Raw genomic sequence first — 16,907 nt, forward strand, 5'->3', positions numbered from 1 at the left:
ACGTTCCCACTCGTTAAACGCCACCGAAAAGCTTATGCCAGGCATCATCAATTCCCCCCTCAGCGACAGCAGCGTGGGCGCAGTCGCAGGCATGAAGAGGGTACACGATGCGGACAGCGTTCCGACATATGGGGCACCGCACCCCAAGAAGCAGAAGGTCACACACCAACTCCGCTACACGCAACCCGTCCAGTACATTGCAGACCCCATCAGCGCAGAGATTGGCGATTTCGGCGACAGCAAGGAGTTTTTCCACCAGCAGTTGCGCCGCTCAGTAGCGATACAATGCAAGGCCCAGGGCTTCGATAGCGCGTCACCGGAAGCATTGGAGGAGTTCACGGGCCTAGTTGATTCCTGTATGGCATCACCTTTGCGCGATATGCGCAATGGCGCAGGCTATATCGGTACCCCGAGCTAATCAAGCATAGACATGACCAAGTTCCTATCACAAGTACAGAAGTCCATGAGCAGCGCGCGGCGCACCGAAACGGTACCTCACGACTGGGTATACGCCCTCGTATCATCCGGTCTGCGCGGCTCAGGACCACTCGAATCACACCTCGACACCGGCGACGTCCCACCTTCATTACTACAACCACATTTTGACCCACCTGCGCCTCCTGAAGCACCGCCGCCAGACACCGAGTCCCTCCTAGGTCCTGGGCTCTCTGGCAAAGCGGATAAAGAGGCGCGCCCCTACATTCCATCACATTTCCCGCCATTCCCATCGCGGCATACTTACAAGTCAACACCCGTCTTCACCGAGCGCGAGAATGATCCGCGCAAGATCCGAGAGAAGGCGACAGAGGAGGGCATACTAGCCGAACAGAGTCTTAGAAAGCTCATGGCCGCGCAGAAAGCCGGTATTCAGAAACGGAACGCCGGGAGGCGCAAACGAAGCGCGCGCATGAAAAAGAGCGACGAGCTGTGGCAGGCAGCCATGACAGACCTGCTCGCAGAAGAGAAGCAGAATGACAAAGAGGAAGAGAGACAACGCGCCATGGATGCAGATGAAGAGCCTGACTGGGATGCGCCAATGGAGGCGCGACCGCGGCAGGCCCCGGTAACGGTTGATCGGAATGTCAATCTGGAAGAATGCGTACACGTGAACTACGAGCAGCGATTCTGGCGAAAATCTGCTATGGGCGGTTAGAAAAAGCTCTACATGGTTGAGCGACCATAAAAGTTGATATCGAAGAGTTGTTTTACAGTCTTTTTGGGAAGCGAGGAGTTTAGGAGTTTTGCACGTCTGCCTAAACATGCGGCGGAGCACTAATGAGGCGTTCAAGTATCCGCCATTGACAAACTTGTACAACAGCTGTCTCAGTCATTATCTTGCGAGGACCTAATGATACAGGTCGATGATTTGCCAATGAATCATCGCTATAATATTCACAAATCTGCGTCTCCACTTGCCATGCTTATGCCCCCCATGTGATGTCTCCCTGATTACCCGCATCTCAAGCTGCGCTCTTATTTTGCTTCGCTTTCCATCCCTCCCAAGCTGTCGTCTCAACGCTCAATCCGCCCTCACATCTGTCGTCACGTTAGCCTCGAGCGCCAAGACCCGCACCTTCCTCGACTACCTACTGTCTCAACAACCTCACGACAGGCTCACATATAATCGTCGGTGGCTCCTTTGTGTCATCCTTTGGTACCGAGATATTGCACTTGTACTGCACCAACTCCTTCAACGCACAGTCGCTGAGCTTGATCGGTGGCTTTCGCGCTTTCCCGTTTGGGAGGACGTTTATTTGTGATTCGAGTTCTGAAAGAGAGTGGATGGGAAGAGGAGGTGTCATTGTCGAACTTGGGAGAAAAGAGTGAGCGGATTTTGATGGACGATTGGGTGAGGAGGGGACAACAAGATGAGTGTGGGTGCGAGTGCGGGTGAGGGAGCGAAGAAGCTGGGTGAGAAGTTGATGGCGGAAGTCGAGGTTGAGGACTTGAGCTCGGTAAGTTCAAAACTATGACAGGTTTGCAGGACACGAAGATTGATGTTTATGATAGGTGCTTAAGTCTCTAAGGGAACTAAGAGTTGCACCGTAAGTTCGTTCACATTTCAAAGGTCATGTCGTCTGCGCGAGTCATGCCCTACACCTCCATCTCTCCTAACGCCACACAGCAACGAAACACCAAACACCCATATCTTCTTCGGCATCCCAGAGATAGACATCCTCTTTCCCAGCTCAACATCACCCATCCTCGAACTCGTCTCCCCACCACCAACACACCACCCATCCGGCGCTGGCAAGACTTCACTACTCTACCTAATCATCGCCCACGCCATCCTTCCCACCACATTCTCCTCAACTCCACTATCAGGCCAAAATGCCGCCGTCATCCTCTTCGATCCACTCCACCACTTCAGCGTCCCGCGGCTCGCGAAAGTAATCTTCACCATAATATCCACCACCCTCCACTCAGCTGCGAAAGAAATCGAGCCGCTCAAACCCGCCATCAAAACCCTCATCGCAACAAGCCTCCTGCACGTGCACATCTTCCGCCCGCAATCATGGTCCGCAACACTATCAACATTGAAAAGCATGCCGGATTATTTATTCGACGAAGAAAGACACAAGAGCAAGCATCGCCGCATACACTCGATCGTACTAGAAGACGTCGATGCCTTTGTATGGTCTATCCGATCTTCTGTGTCGACTGATCTGACAGCGACGCCGGAGAGTAATCTGACGAGTGCTTCGACGCTCTTGACATCTGCTTTGATGCAGCTGCACACACAATTCTCTTGTGGTGTCATCCTTACCTCGCACTCCACCACGCCGTCATCTTTTCGGCCAGCGATTCCGACGTCGTGGCCGAAGGAGGTCAGTACAACGCGCTTGGCGGTTAGAAGAGTGGAGGTGTTGAAGTTTGCGCCGGCGCTAAGTGTGGAGGAAGCTGAGATTGAACGGGCGCAGAGGTGGGATGTTGTGAAGAAAGGGAGGTTTGAAGTATGGAAGATTGGGGCCGGCGTTGGGGCAGGGAATGGAGAGGGTTTTGTGTTCAGGATTGGGGATGAGGGGGTGGGTATTGAAAGGAATGAGAAGTAAGATGTGATGAGCTGCAGTGTGAGCAGCTATCCAGAAAACATGCACATCTTCATTGACAGCCAGTGTGTCGCGGCAAATCTTCATCGTCCTGTAATGTACATATGTTACCGTCATACCCCTTGTGATGCTACGCACACTAATGCCGGGCCTTTCTGTGCAATGCCAGATCAGGTTGCTGAACAGCACCTCACTTGCCCCAGGTTATGAATTCCCTCTCCTACCAGCGGCCTAAACCACTGCCCAAAATCAAGCATCCCGGCCCCACATCTCCTTCCTCCGCACCCTATCCTCCTTCGCCTCCCTCCTCCTTTCTCCCCACTTCTTCCTCATCGCCGCATGCTCCTTCTCCACCGTCGCCGCCTTCTGCCTTGCCTGAACCACCATCCCCACAAAGAATTGACTGCAACCGAATTTCTCTGCCAACTTCACTCGCGTCCACTTATACGGATCTGACGTCCGCAACCGCTTAATTTCACCAATCTCCTTGTCCGTGAGATGGTATTTCTTCTCATACGGTGCACGCACGGGGGCGGGTAGTTGGTTCGAAGGGCGAGGGGGGAGATGAGATGAGGTGTGTAGAGGCGTCCCCGCAGCGGCGATTGGAGAAGTGCGTTGGCGGAGAGAGGAAGTGGTTTGTTGGTGGAGCGCGGCGGTGTAGAGGTTTCGGCGTTTGTCTTCCTTTGGTAGAAACTTCAATGGTGTGTGGTATACGCTGGGCGCACTTGATGGTGGGTTGAAGATTAACGTAGGTTCTGGGCGGTTCGATGTGTAAGATGGTGCTTCGGGCAGCGCGAGGAGTTTCTTATGGCGCCGGGTGGAGGATTCATGGCGGCATTGCGTTAATGGGGCGAACGATGGTTGCCGCTGTTTTGAACAGACTCGGAGAAGGGTTTTACAAGTCGACATTGCGTGGAGCGGGATGTGGAGAGGCGCAATGGGGGATGCGGTGAGTTGTGGTGTGTTGAAGGGTTGTGAGGGTTCCGAGCTCGAACTTTTTAGGTTTTTCCGCTCCGGCACGTGTCTGGGCGGAGGGCTCGCGCGACAACCACAGCACAACCACATATCGCTATAACATCACAGAAAATAGAGTTGTTGATGTGTTCAATGTTATTTGTTCATTTACTCATATTTGCGAGGCTACTTCAAGACCAACCCTTACTGGTTGCGCTTGAGCTCGGTCGCAACATAGTGCAGATATGCTCCCAACAGCTTCGTACCCTCAATGTAGTTCCTCTTGTCCAGCTTCTCGTTGATGGAGTGCGCAGCGTCCGTTGAGCTACCCATTGGAAGCAACAGCACATTCTTGCCGAGCTCTTCCTGGAAAGTAAGAGTGACTGGGATACTTCCACCCTCACGGGTCATATCTGGCTTGACACCAAATACGCGCTCGACAGCCTTTGCCGCAGCAGTATAGTTGGGGTGGTTAGTGTCCTCAACCCACCACTTGCCGCAGTGCAATACGTTGAACTTGAATGTGTTCTTGGACTTGAGCTTGGCCCACTCAGCGTTGACGTGCTTCTCGACAAGCTTGGTGACCTCGTCAATCTCCATGTTAGGTACGGTACGAATGGAGAACTTTCCAACGACTCGCGCAGGGATGACGGTCTTGGCTCCTTCGGAGTAGAACGCTCCCTCAATACCGTGCAACGAAAGTGATGGGTATCGCATCTTGTGCTTGAGCGCCTCCTCCTTGGTGCCGTGGATCGCAACCTCGCCGCCTAGCGACTCCTTCAGGTCATCCATTGTGAAGGCAATGGGTGGATATAAGGCAGCCTCTTGCTCGGTCATGGGTGCTACCAAGTCGTCAAGACCTTGGATGAGAATCTTGCCATCTGGATCGACCAGGGAGTTCATGATGCGGACAAGGTCGGTCATGGGCTCATGAGTAACACCACCGTAGACACCAGAGTGCAGGTCCTGGCCAGGCCCGGCGATCTCGAGCGAGTAGTAGTTGCATCCACGGACTCCGTATGTCAAGCAAGGCTTCTCCGTTCCCAGCCAGTAGTTGTCCGAGATGCAGACCACATCTGCGTCCTTGAAGAACCCCTTCGCTTCCGCGCGGATAGTGTCGTCTAGGCCCTCTGAGCCGTTCTCCTCCATACCCTCAAAGCACATGAGGAGATTAACCGGCAGTTCCAGACCAGACTTTTGGTGTGCCTCGATCGCGTTCAACCATCCAAGCACGGGGCCCTTGTCATCCGTGCTACCACGTCCGTACATGCGGCCCTTATCGTCGATGGTGAGGGTAAAAGGGTCGGTCGCCCAGCCGTCCGACTTTTGCGCAGGCTGTACATCGTAATGGCCGTAGAGGAGAACGTTTGCCTTCTTCGGGTCGTCTCCAAGGCGTGCGAGGAGGCACGGTGGGAGGGTTAGATGTTCGCGACCAGGCTGCTTTCCGAGCTCGCGAAGCTCAACAGTACCGCCAAGCGCTTTGATCTGGTCCGAGAGCCAGTGGCCCATCTGAAATCATGTCAGGCCAAACTATCTTTACGATACTCGAGCGATGCTTACCTTGACAACATCAGGCCTCCTGTTGTCTTCTGAGCTGATACTGGGGATCGCAACAGCTTCCCTCAGCCTCTCAATGAACTTGTCCTGCAGGCTGTCCACCTGCTTGAAGTATGTGTCGAGGTTTGGCATCTTGTCAAATGGCTTGTAGATATAGGGCCAGGCGGCGTTCGGTATGCGATCAGGTGTGTATTTGTCCAACAGCCTAGGCGTTGCGACAAGTCTTTGTGTAGGCGCGGAGGAAGTGAAGCCTCGTCCAATGCAAAACGCGCTTATTCGCGGTGCGTAAGCCGGTGCTATTCGGGAAGGTGAATGTGTGAGGGCGATGGACTTCGCTCGTTGGAGGAAGGTGAGGGGCAAATAGCGGGGCATGTTGACATTGCTTTGGAAGAAACGCAACGCGACCCGCCAGCACGAGGTGACATTTCAGTCTAGAGGCCACCTCGGTACGATTCCGACCCACATCTTTTCTCCAAAATTTGCTAAGCTTTAAGCTTATACGGTGATCTGGATCCTGCAAGTAGAAGTGTTAGATCCCATATATGACATGGAGCTAGAGCTCCCTGATTGAGCAATATGATCCTTTTCGTGATGTACCAAAACCAACAATTGGGCGCCATCAGGACAAACTATGGAAGCACTCATGCTATACAATCGAGGTTGGATTATGTGTAACTTTGCTCGAAAAACTACATTATGGACAACATCATTCTTCCATATCAGCTGCAAGTGAATCGCTATGCAATGCTAATGTAGATGCAAAAGAAACCGCAAGACAGCTGCAATGATGGAAACTACGAGTACATGAGGCTCTGAGAGATATACAAATTGGTGCAAACAATAGAAAGCCAGCAGCCTACCACAGTCCACGTCTCTTCGTATCTATGAAGGGGCTGTACCTGGGGCAGGCTGCTCGTCTTGTGGCTGAGTTGGGCTCAATACGTCTTCGCGGGTGGCAGCCACACTTGCATCTTCTTGCTTAAAGTCGGGCAATTTGAACGTCATGTTGCCAGATCGAATTTGTTGTTCACTGCTTTCGGTTCTTGTCTCGGTGCTTGCTCCCATGCTCTGCGCAAAATCGACCCTTGATGTGCCAGTAACTGTGTGGGGTTGGGACGTGCTGGTTTGGTTCGCAGTACCATCGAGGCCATGAGGTGAGGCAACTCCACTGAGGCCGCTGGGGTGTTGCGTTGCTGGTTCGTCATCGAGAATTGAATGTTCAGGTAGCGCTCTTAGAGGAGGATCAGGATGTGGGTCTTTAGTCATGTGTTCAATCTCGACGAGAGACGACCGTCGTAGCTGCTCGAGCCTCGCTTCAGGATTCTTCACGTGATAAGTCAGCTATAGGGTTCTCTCGCGCGCTCGACAAGACACTCGCGGGATTTAGCCCGCGAAAGTCTGCTTGTGGCTGCGCTTCACAGTGTCTCCTGAAGGTGTCCGCAGCTACATTGACCCATTGCTGGACCATGATCTCGCCGCGAAGACATTTAGACCTTATTGTCCTTTGCAGATGCAGTAAAGGAGTCGGATGGGGAAGAGAAGCCGCATTGTGGACATACCCATTCGGTTTGATCCGGGACGCCCTTGGCGGCAGGTAGCTCGCCCGTCTCGTTTCGTTCCTCGCCCCAGAAAGTAGGCCGCCTGATAGGCGCCGGTGTGACGGGCAAGCTTGGTCTCTCTATGGCAGAGGGAAAATCAGTGAGGATGAGGCTTTCGCGTCGGTTCTTACGTTCAAGTAGCGGTGAGTGTAGCTCCTCAGTGCCAGTCGTTTGTTGAAGTATCTGGGTGTTGGTCCGCTTACCACCTTGCGAACCCATGATCGCCCGTACATAGTTCTCGATACCTGGCATGTTATCCCAGGCATTGGCGTTGTTCTGCTGGAAAGATTGCCATTGCTGGTCAGCAGACTTTGGAGATCCTAAAGCTTCAGGACTTGTGACCCCGTCACTTGAGCCCGCAGACGCTTCTAGCTCGCTGTTATCGTAATGCACAGTGGAAAATGCGTGAGTCGGTGACGGAGGTTCACGGGTTGGCTGGGGCTGGATATCTTCAGCAAAGACACGAGTAGGCTTCGGCCTATCAGCTTGTTGCTCCCAAGGGAAAATCGGCTTGGGCGCCTCTGCTGGCTTGGGTCGATGTTCAGGTACTTGATACCACATATCCCTTGGTGGTGCTGGGTAGGCATGGGGTGCCTGGAACAACTGACGGCTGTCACTGAAGGTGTATTGGGCGGTTGGGAAATTGGCAGCTTCGGGCCTCGATTGCGCAGGAGGCTCGAATTTTGTTGCATCCCACTCCATATCCGGCGCAGAGAATTTGCGCAGCTCTGTAGTCGGGACAGGTTCTAAAACACCCTGGTCAATATTCTCGACCACTTCACCGGGGTCGGTCATGGGTGGCTCAGTGGTTGTGACTGAGGCCTCTGGCTCGATAACAATATTGGGAACAGGAGCTGATGATTGGATCTGGAGGTGCGTTGTACCTGAAGCGTCTCTTCTCAAATGCCTGTCATGCACTTGCCACCACCGACTCAAGAGCTCGCCATAGACACCTGGTCCACTTGTACGGCTACTCGACCATGGCTTCTCTTTGCCAATGAAGTGTACAGCGCTGATGTCTCTTTTATAGTAACGATACGCCGGCTCCCACTGGTACTCGGCGTTCGGTGTACAATTGTACGTGAACTTCAGTCGCTGCCATGGACGATGCTCGAAGTACTGATTCAAGAGACCTTGATCAGCGCCATCGAAGCTGTCCCCTGTGGCTGCCATGGTCTGCAGCGCCCAGTATTCGCCCATGTCTGGTGATATCACCATGACACCACTGTTGAAGGCGTCAGGCCAGCCAATGTCAGGTGCGGCAGCGAAGGGTGCCTCGATATCGAACAGCTCATCGAGAGCTCGGAGTGCAACGACATCGGCATCGAGGTATACGATCTTGCGAAACTGGGTCTGTCTCCACAAAGCAATCTTGGTGAAGGCGAAGGACAGATCAGGACGGCCCATAAGATACAAGTTCGCGGGACTTGGTGTTCGTATGCGCTCCACCGGAATCAAGTAGTCGTAGAGCTCCTTCAGCTGCGTGATGGTGTCGGCAGACAGAGTCTCCAGAGTGATGAGCACGGCGAGCTTCTTCTTCGTACCTGCATCGCGGAGAGAATGTGCGAGGACGGCGGCACCAGGGAGGTATGAATCGCTCATAAGAAGCTGTATGCATGTTAGCTCGCCTGTATGTTGGGCCATTACTATGTCGCAATCTTACCGTGCAGTACACATCTTCCAAAGGTCGCGCCATCGTGAAGCTATGTGAGTAGAGGAGCTGGCAGTCCTCGAGAGTGAGGAGGAAGTAAAAGTTACGCGCCCGGAAGCTCAGAGGTCAGATTAGGCGACTTGTTTGTACAGGTTTCCCCGCAGCGCAATGCAGTGGAGTTGGCGCTGATCACCAGATTGGAGTTGTACCGAAAGAGTAGTAAGCGGGCGGCAGATATGCAGGAGCTCCGAGGCGCAACTGCAGCGCTTCAATGGAATTACTAGGCTACAGCTACAATTCACAGGTGCATTGATGGGAAACGGCGGTCGGTATGGCGGGCAGCAATCGGAATGCGAGGCTAGAACCCAATATTGGTTGAGAAATGAACATTTCCTCGTCCGTGAGCTGGGGAGCTTGCGCCACGCGACAGGGAATCGAGCTTCAGCGAAATGACCTCACCCATGGCGCGCTAGCGGACGGCCCACCTCGATGCGTGAACGAACCCCAACCTGACAACAACGCTTTCACTGCGGACTTGATGGTGTTCTTCTCACAGCACACCCACTCTAGCCACTGCAGCTATCCTATCTGAATGCATAGCTATAAAGCCACGTGTGAGCGTATAGGTGCCGTTCCGTCCTGTCGAAGGCTAGATGGCAGGAGCGGCCTCGTGATGGCACTAGCGGAGTGGGACTGCGGCATCACCGCCTCGACTGGAGCTGAGTGACTCCAGCAAACATTGGAATGCGACAGCGGCGACGCTGTATATGTGCCCGCAGAAACGACTGGTTTGACCATACATGATCTGACCATCTCTCCGGCAAGAAAAGCACTTACAGTCCATCCCGTGTCTTTCTCAAAAACATAAACAAACCTTTGAAAGCGGTCTGGCCCTCGAGCTCGATTGCCAAGTTTAAGCGAGTGGCCGCAAGGGTACCCCTGCTCAAGGCTGGATGACGTCCATCACGATCCCAGTCACAATTCAAGGTTGATGTCGCAAACGACGTAGGAAAACTCACAATTATATGGCCTGAACAACATCTCAAACAGAAAAAAACTTCCACCAAGACAATATCCCGAGAATCCAACCATCAGAATGACCTCCCCAATCCCCCTGGCCAAATCAATCCTCCAACTGACTCTCACCTCCGCCCTATCTGGCTACGGCCTCTTCCTCTCCTACCAAAACATAACGCGCCTCCAACAATACGAGCAACAAAGCGAAAAGGCCGCAGAATGGAGTAACACCGCTGCAGAGCGTCTGCACAAGACTCGCACGACACAAACGAGTGGGACGATCAGTGTGCGTTTCCCCCAGCACCAACTGGGACTACAACAGTGCCGCTGACATGTGAATGAAACAGTTAATTGTATCCTTCCTAACCCCCATCATCGCTCTCTCGACATCAAACTCAACATACTTGGTCTCGGCGGCGGCGGCGAATACAGCAGTCCTCATGTTTTCGCGTCAGCACATGGCGAATTTCTGGAACGAGAAGGAACAAACGCGCATCCCGTTTGTTCAGAAGTTCAATGACGCGGTGAGGGGAAGCGAGCAGGTCGTTCAGATACTCGGGCTTTTGGGTGCGAGCTGGGCGGTTACGGCTGTGGGGTGGGGAGTCATGGGGCAAGGGTGGTTGTGAAGAGAGCATGAGGACGGGGGGTGATAATGCATTATGGCTAGATGAATCATGAATCGTATCCTATCCAAACCAAACCAGCAAAGATTTGGTAAACCTATCCCTGCATTTCTAGTTCCTTAGCCACACGCACACTATCCGCCTCTCTGATCCACTCCTCAATCCGCGCACCTACATCTCCTACCAATCTCTCGTATGTCTCGTTGACGAAGAATAGACTGGTGTGCGCAGTCACTTCGTCCATGTTCTGCATGAACACACGCACCCACGTTGGATCAACATTGCCCGTCGAGTCTTTCGGCGGCAACATGCAGAACTTGCCGAGTTTCTTCTTCTTCTCCTTGGGCTCACCATCTGCACCGGGTGTTGGGGGATGCGAGGCATTGCTATCCGTCGTTGCCAGCGTGTAGTTTGATTCGTGCATGGATGATTGATCGTCGGGTGAAGCTTGGTTCAAGATAGCGCTACGGGAGAAGTCATAGTTGCCGTAAGGATGGTTTGAAGACTGGTGCTGGTGGTGGTCTTCGCCGAGATCCATGGCCCCAAGGTCTTCGTCGAGCGTTTGGATTTCGGGAGCTTCTTCGGGGGACATTTCGTAGCCCGTATCCATGTCAGTGGTGGGGAAGGAGTCTTCCGTTGAGTCTGACTCCTGTTTAGGTTTCTGCTTTTGTTCTTGCTGGCGTGTGGCCGGCGGTGCACTGGAGTCCTCGTGTGGCTCTAAAGGCCCCCCGTTCATTCGTTCGTGTTCTTTGCGCATTCGTTCCGCTTCCTGCTTCAGACGTTGCTCCTCCTTATATGAGTGTGAGTTCTTGTATTCCTCTTGTTCACGGTCTTTCTGCCGCTGCTGCTCCTGTTGCTTCTCCCACTTTTCTTCGGCCTTGGTTCGCTCTTTGATGGCCCTGTTACGCGCCTTCACTGCCTTCTGATACTCCTTTAGCGCTTTGTCGTGCTCCTTCTCGGCAGCCTTGCGTTCTTGTTTGTCCGTGAACTGCAACAAGTCCACAAATGGTGGCTCTTGTGGTATTGGCGGGATCTCTGCAAGACTTTGTGTACTGTCTGTACGGTGTGTAGAGCCCTCGATCGAGAAGCTACGGATAGGACTAGTCGCCGATAGTGGTTCTTGTGGAGTAACTGGGACGATCTCATTGTCGCGATGCTCCTGGACTTCCACAGATATGCGGGGGCTGTTCATGACGGACTGGGACCGCATGCTTGCCACCGTCGGTCGCGACGCAGAAGCAATCGTTTCGCTGCCTCTTTCATGAGACTGCGATGTCCGACTCGAAGACCGGGAAGGTGATGGAGACTTGGGCGATTTCGGCTTCTTTGGACGCCCTGTACTTACAGTGTAGTAGTTGACAAACCGGATGCGAGGTGGTGAGGCAACACCTGGGTTCGCCGACTTCCTTGTTTTTTCATCTTCTTCCTCCAACGCTCGCACTCTGGCATATCGGTCCTTCAGTTCCTTGTAATCGGCCATGGCGCTACCGAACTCGAAGTGCGACTTGACTAAGCCTTTCGTAGCCTTGTCTCAGGCCATTCGAATAGTGCTTATTCAGCCAGGTGTAAGGAGTTCTCCCAACCCTTACGTACTGGCAGCCGCACATCATTCTCGAAAGTCGGATTGAAATTGGGATCATTCGGCTGCGGATTGAAGAAGGTTGCCATCCTGCTCGGCTTCTTTTCCGACGGCTCTTCTGCAATCTCATCCACTGGGGCCGGGGCTGGACTGAACAGACTTCCGAGGCCTGCCTTGATAATTCCAGGATGCATTCCAAGAAACGGAACATCGAAATTGATCACGCCCACAATGCGATGGCGGAAGACTAGAGCAATGTCTGCAGCAAGCAAGCCGCCCATTGAGTGTCCCAGCAAGATGACGTCTGTCCATTGATCTTCGTGCGGCGCCAGCCTAGCACTCGTCAGTTATGTGCACTTCATGACAAGTATCTCTGACAAGTACCAGTTGGAGAAATTGTCTCTTGCACGTTCAAGCGTGTTCCGTGACTGGTATCTTGGGTAGAGTTTGGTATGTACAACGTGCGTGTCTGCAAGTGTAACTGTCACGAGGTTATGTACATGAGCAGGGAAGCTTCGAAAACTTGTCTCGTTGCCCATGAAGCCGTGGATAAATACAAGCAGTACTCGGCGCAAGTTTGAGCTATCCACAGCAGGATCCGGAACGAGTGACTGTGTCGACGACGATCGGGGGTCGTGAGAAGACATGGCGAGTACTGAAGGGTCAATGGTTGCAGTTGGCGCACCATGGGTAGATTGTCGCGGTGGTAGAGGTGGAGGCTGTCCACTGTATCTTGCTTACACGTTGGGTTGCGACTGCCCCATGTGCGGACGACGTCATTTTCACTTGTCGCAATGTGAGTGGTGGTGCAAACGAGTACGTTGTCACTATCCATGAAGGCGATGAGGTGATTGCGCATCAACAGTCAGGGTCAAGATATATTTGTTCTCGCGGTGCTTCTTGGCCCGATTGCAGGTTTGCGACAATGGAGGGGCAGTGCGAGGCGGGCAAGGGAGCTGGCCGCGTGGACAGCACGTGCGAGATGAGCGAGGAATGCAAGTACACTTACACAGCGAACGTGTCTTCTCTATCGCACACTCTTTTGTCTCGCACTTGTCGTCTATGCCGCCCGCAGAAGAGCCACTGTCTCGCCTTGGGGATCGTGACACGCCCATCTTTTACTCGCACCAGTCCGCTGGCTAAAACCTATCCCCACAAAGGACCTCATTTTACGTGCGTCGATCATTCTCTCCCGCAATGGGCACGCTGCACACAAGAGCTCGACGGAGGTCTAGAAAAGGAACATGTCCCTACCCTGGTCGCCATCCTGCGAAAGTCTCAATCTCGAGCCAGTCTTGGCAATAAAAGCCTCAGGAACACGAGCCTCGTTTGTATGGAAAGAGAAGCACCCAGCAGCCTGAATGGAAGGGAAGGGGTGACTTGCCCACTGCTCCAGCATGGCTCAGGGTCAGCTCATGTGCGACGGCGAAGCGAGCTACTAGAGGTATTGGGGGCGTCTAAGAATAACAGACTTCAACGCGAAATCGGACTGTTCCAGAAAGGTCGTAGTACAGTGTATATCCGTTGAAGGTGGTGCGAGCGCCATCTCCTTTGCACGGCACACGGCACACGGCACATGGGACAGGCACAGTGCGGCAGCGTCCAGGAATCCCTCGCGTCGACTTGTTCGCGGCACGATAACGCGACACGAAGAATTCCAGACGTCTGGCAGGAGCAGGGAATGATAGGTGGACGACGGCTGCTGTCCAGCGCCCATGTGTTGGGTAGTGACAGGGCAATCTCCGTGGGCGTCATGTCGTTTGTTTCCTGTGCCGGGCGGATCCTTCTATTTTCGGGAGGCCCGTGTACCAATTTCGCTAGCACGGCCAATCAGCCACCCTGTCGCCCGTCCGCCGCCCCCATGTCGCCGCTGTAGCTATTGAATCTGTTTCCTCTCGCAGCGCTTTCCCTCTCACACGACCTTCGCTGCGACGTGACAAGATACCAGCGCTGTGCGGCTCTGGAGAGCGTTCGGGACCGAAGTGCAGATTGTCGCCCAATCCACCAGGGGCAGCCCGTCGTCGCGCGAGGAAGAACCATTCACGATTCATTTACCCACGCTACGTTTGCACTACCCACAGCGGAAACCACCAGTAGTCCACCACGCAAACTTCGCCCACCCTGCTCGCCTCTAATAGTCGCCTGTCCGACCGCGCACCCGCCAGCAGCACATCGTCGTTCGTGAATGTTGCTTGCCTGACCGTCTCCAGGTGCGTCTTCCACCAAGTCGCTTATTGCCTGCTTGCGCCTTCGACCGCCATGCGATTGGAGTGCTGATCCCTCGCCAGATCCTTCCTTCATCAGCCACTTGCCTGGCGTCCGTTCGTTTCTCGACACTCACTCCACTCGCTGCTCGTATCCATTGACTGGACCTTCGTACCGGCCAAGACCATACGTCCACTCCTTCAGTCAACATTCTGACAACTCTGACCAACTCGCTACACTCACTCAACCACATGTTCGCGCAAACAACCGCATTCGCCACCACTCTGGAAGCATCACTGGCGCGCAACACAAGTTAGACCCCTCGACACTTTATGGACCACAATAGCACGCCGTCTCGACGATACAGGGTTGACCCACGCCACTATTCTCAGACGCAAAGCACTCGACAGGACGACGAGAAGAGACGGGATTCAAGCAAAGGAGAGGGTAAACCTCGGGACCCTCTAGACCAACCTCCGACACACCAAGAGGAGGAGAAGCGCAAATCAGCTATGACGAAAGACCACCGCTTCTTTCACCGCCGCCAGGCAGCGTCTCCTACGAAAGTCCTGACTGTCAACGTAGAGGTCATTGCGACCGTGGACTCCGGTGGAAATCTGGTAGCCCAGGAGACGAAGACGCAAGCTCCGACTTCTCCCCAAGCCTCCCCACCGTCAAATATTGCGCCCCCCATCGTCAATGCCGTAGGCTCTCCTGTAGATCCAGCAGTATCTGCCGCCGCAGCGTTGCTAGCCTCTCCAGCAGCAGCACTATCGCCAGTCGTCCCCATACCTGCCCTACCCTCCATACCGCAGGTACCAGCCGTCCCCGCCGTGCCAACCCGTTGCTCTTCCTGTCGTTCCTTCGGTGCCACCATTTCCTAGCGACTTGACTGTGCCCGCATACCCATTTTCATCAGGCGTTCCTGCTCTCGCGGTGGACACCAGTACCGGTTCTTTGACTCCTTCTCCTGCACCAACAAGTATGTCGGGGAGCAGCATCAGCCCATCATCCTTGCTGTTAGCATCATTGATCCCGGCGTCGAATTCTACCATCCCAAGTATGTCACTCCTTTCATCGAGTGCGTCCTCAACGTCAGGAAGCAATAGCGCTACCCTGTCCTCGTCAGTATCCGACCGTTTCACTGCCGCCGCGTTTACCGGTTCGTCATCGGCCAACTCCGTCGAGACATCATCAACACTGCCTTCCAGCGTGACCCCAACTGCCGACGTGGATAGTACCATGTACTACGCTGGGGGAGGAGCAGCAGGAACAGCCTACCCACCCGGTGGGCGCAGCGCAGACCACAACTGCTAGCGGTGCCAGCGCAACGGGCAGTACGACACCGCTTCAGACGCCTCAGGTCGTTGGCAGTGTAGTTGGAAGTCTTGCCGGTGCCGCGCTAATTCTAGCCGTTATTCTGTTGCTTCTACGACGTCACAAGCGACGGAGGCAAGGTGCGCTTCAACTCGCCGACGAAACAACCGACCGCAGTCCGCCTCCAATGATTCAAAACGACTCAAAGGCTTACCGAATACCGTCCGCTTTTCTGAACCGTTTCTCGGGCATATCCCGATCGACAGTTGAAAGCTCTACGACTGCCAGTGGCGAGCGCGGCTTTCAGCGAGTCTCGGGAGCGCGGCTAAACTTCCTTCTGCTTTCAGCGGGGGCATGCACTTCAGAACAGTTTTCGGGCGGTGGGACTTTGTCTGGGTCCTCCTTTTACATGGACGACCAAGGCACTTATGGTTCGCCAGGTCTTCCCAAAGAATTTGGCAAAGACGTTGATGGGGCGGCAGCTGCTGGAGGTGCAATGAACATTCGTCAAGGTCCGCGCCGTACCCCCATCATTCGCCATCCGGATGATGATGCAAATCCCTTTGCAGACCCAGCTCCTTTTCCAAGGGCCAATGCGCACTTAACACCACCACAATCACCCAAAAGAGATGCTCGTCCCAACACGCTTGGTCGAAGTCTCTACTCCCACGACGGATCTCGAAGCTCAAAGTTCACCGAGAACGTATGACGACCCCTTATTCGTAATCCTATTCTGACTGTCGCTTCTGCATATTGTTCAGTCTCATGACACGCATGTACGTGTCCAAGACCATTCGCATATTTCATTGTACCTAGCGTCTGTCAGCGGCTCCACTTTGTTATACCCCAGGAGCTTCCGTCCGTCATCACATACTGTCCTCGATTGGAACGCAGTACGCGGCTCCGACTAATATGTTATTGGCCTGTACCCCACACATCGGGAAGGAACGTGTTTCATAATGTTTGTTGGCATTGTTATCGCTTTTTGCGTTTATTCCTCAGTGTACATACATTCTACACGGCATGTCTTTTAGGACGCGCATTGCTGTGCATATGGTCGCCATGTCTCTTGACACATACTGAGAGGCAGTGTAGATACGGGCCGCATGTCTCATCTACGGACATACTGGCCTGTGTGGAGGAGTTTAGTGCTCGATCTACAAATGGTCAAAAAGTTTACTCCAACTTCCGATTCAAAGTGCATCATCTCTTCCAGGTCTCAGGTGCAACAGCCTCTTTGGGCTTGAGCCACTACATTTTCAAGTTCTTGAAACCGTTCGTTTGTATGACGCTTCTATGGACCAAGCCTCGTGCTATTGCGTTCGGACCACTCAATGCGGCGAGGCTGCGAGGCTG

General features: G+C 53.7%; 10 protein-coding genes across 10 annotated transcripts; 6 read left to right on the top strand and 4 right to left on the bottom strand.

Moving 5' to 3' along the window:
* Positions 1 to 34: 34 nt before the first annotated feature.
* On the top strand, positions 35 to 1,153 carry SNOG_11672 (hypothetical protein; the record flags this gene model as incomplete). The annotated part of the gene is made up of 2 exons (XM_001801860.1): positions 35 to 356; positions 429 to 1,153. 2 exons carry the CDS (start codon positions 35 to 37, stop codon positions 1,151 to 1,153), a joined length of 1,047 nt encoding a protein of 348 aa, XP_001801912.1.
* A 307-nt stretch (positions 1,154 to 1,460) lies between these two features.
* SNOG_11673 (hypothetical protein) lies at positions 1,461 to 1,802 on the bottom strand (the record flags this gene model as incomplete). Its single annotated transcript, XM_001801861.1, has 2 exons — positions 1,461 to 1,536; positions 1,591 to 1,802. 2 exons carry the CDS (start codon positions 1,800 to 1,802, stop codon positions 1,461 to 1,463), a joined length of 288 nt encoding a protein of 95 aa, XP_001801913.1.
* Positions 1,803 to 1,868: 66 nt separating this feature from the next.
* SNOG_11674 (hypothetical protein) lies at positions 1,869 to 2,854 on the top strand (the record flags this gene model as incomplete). The annotated part of the gene is made up of 3 exons (XM_001801862.1): positions 1,869 to 1,955; positions 2,148 to 2,633; positions 2,699 to 2,854. The coding sequence occupies 3 exons, from the start codon at positions 1,869 to 1,871 to the stop codon at positions 2,852 to 2,854; spliced, it is 729 nt and encodes a 242-aa protein (XP_001801914.1).
* Positions 2,855 to 4,150: 1,296 nt separating this feature from the next.
* On the bottom strand, positions 4,151 to 6,008 carry SNOG_11675 (hypothetical protein). The gene has a single exon (XM_001801863.1). It carries the CDS (start codon positions 5,511 to 5,513, stop codon positions 4,209 to 4,211), a length of 1,305 nt encoding a protein of 434 aa, XP_001801915.1. The 5' UTR covers positions 5,514 to 6,008; the 3' UTR covers positions 4,151 to 4,208.
* A 249-nt stretch (positions 6,009 to 6,257) lies between these two features.
* Positions 6,258 to 6,377, top strand: SNOG_11676 (hypothetical protein; the record flags this gene model as incomplete). The annotated part of the gene is made up of 2 exons (XM_001801864.1): positions 6,258 to 6,290; positions 6,318 to 6,377. The coding sequence occupies 2 exons, from the start codon at positions 6,258 to 6,260 to the stop codon at positions 6,375 to 6,377; spliced, it is 93 nt and encodes a 30-aa protein (XP_001801916.1).
* A 671-nt stretch (positions 6,378 to 7,048) lies between these two features.
* On the bottom strand, positions 7,049 to 8,855 carry SNOG_11677 (hypothetical protein; the record flags this gene model as incomplete). Its single annotated transcript, XM_001801865.1, has 2 exons — positions 7,049 to 8,767; positions 8,823 to 8,855. The coding sequence occupies 2 exons, from the start codon at positions 8,853 to 8,855 to the stop codon at positions 7,049 to 7,051; spliced, it is 1,752 nt and encodes a 583-aa protein (XP_001801917.1).
* Positions 8,856 to 9,906: 1,051 nt separating this feature from the next.
* Positions 9,907 to 10,453, top strand: SNOG_11678 (hypothetical protein; the record flags this gene model as incomplete). The annotated part of the gene is made up of 2 exons (XM_001801866.1): positions 9,907 to 10,113; positions 10,175 to 10,453. 2 exons carry the CDS (start codon positions 9,907 to 9,909, stop codon positions 10,451 to 10,453), a joined length of 486 nt encoding a protein of 161 aa, XP_001801918.1.
* Positions 10,454 to 10,547: 94 nt separating this feature from the next.
* SNOG_11680 (hypothetical protein) lies at positions 10,548 to 12,864 on the bottom strand (the record flags this gene model as incomplete). The annotated part of the gene is made up of 4 exons (XM_001801867.1): positions 10,548 to 11,648; positions 11,796 to 11,959; positions 12,040 to 12,333; positions 12,771 to 12,864. 4 exons carry the CDS (start codon positions 12,862 to 12,864, stop codon positions 10,548 to 10,550), a joined length of 1,653 nt encoding a protein of 550 aa, XP_001801919.1.
* Positions 12,865 to 12,954: 90 nt separating this feature from the next.
* On the top strand, positions 12,955 to 13,172 carry SNOG_11681 (hypothetical protein; the record flags this gene model as incomplete). The annotated part of the gene is made up of 2 exons (XM_001801868.1): positions 12,955 to 13,004; positions 13,043 to 13,172. 2 exons carry the CDS (start codon positions 12,955 to 12,957, stop codon positions 13,170 to 13,172), a joined length of 180 nt encoding a protein of 59 aa, XP_001801920.1.
* Positions 13,173 to 14,485: 1,313 nt separating this feature from the next.
* SNOG_11682 (hypothetical protein) lies at positions 14,486 to 15,343 on the top strand (the record flags this gene model as incomplete). Its single annotated transcript, XM_001801869.1, has 3 exons — positions 14,486 to 14,546; positions 14,703 to 14,874; positions 15,154 to 15,343. 3 exons carry the CDS (start codon positions 14,486 to 14,488, stop codon positions 15,341 to 15,343), a joined length of 423 nt encoding a protein of 140 aa, XP_001801921.1.
* Between the last annotated feature and the right edge of the window lie 1,564 nt (positions 15,344 to 16,907).

This window comes from Parastagonospora nodorum, assembly GCF_000146915.1.
Source record: "Parastagonospora nodorum SN15 chromosome Unknown scaffold_20, whole genome shotgun sequence".
NCBI classification, from domain to species: Eukaryota; Fungi; Ascomycota; class Dothideomycetes; order Pleosporales; family Phaeosphaeriaceae; genus Parastagonospora; species Parastagonospora nodorum.

What these genes read in the sequence shown, in the direction of transcription:
- SNOG_11675 (XM_001801863.1), bottom strand. Translation starts at nt 5,513, where the DNA reads ATGGGCCACTGGCTCTCGGACCAGATCAAAGCGCTTGGCGGTACTGTT.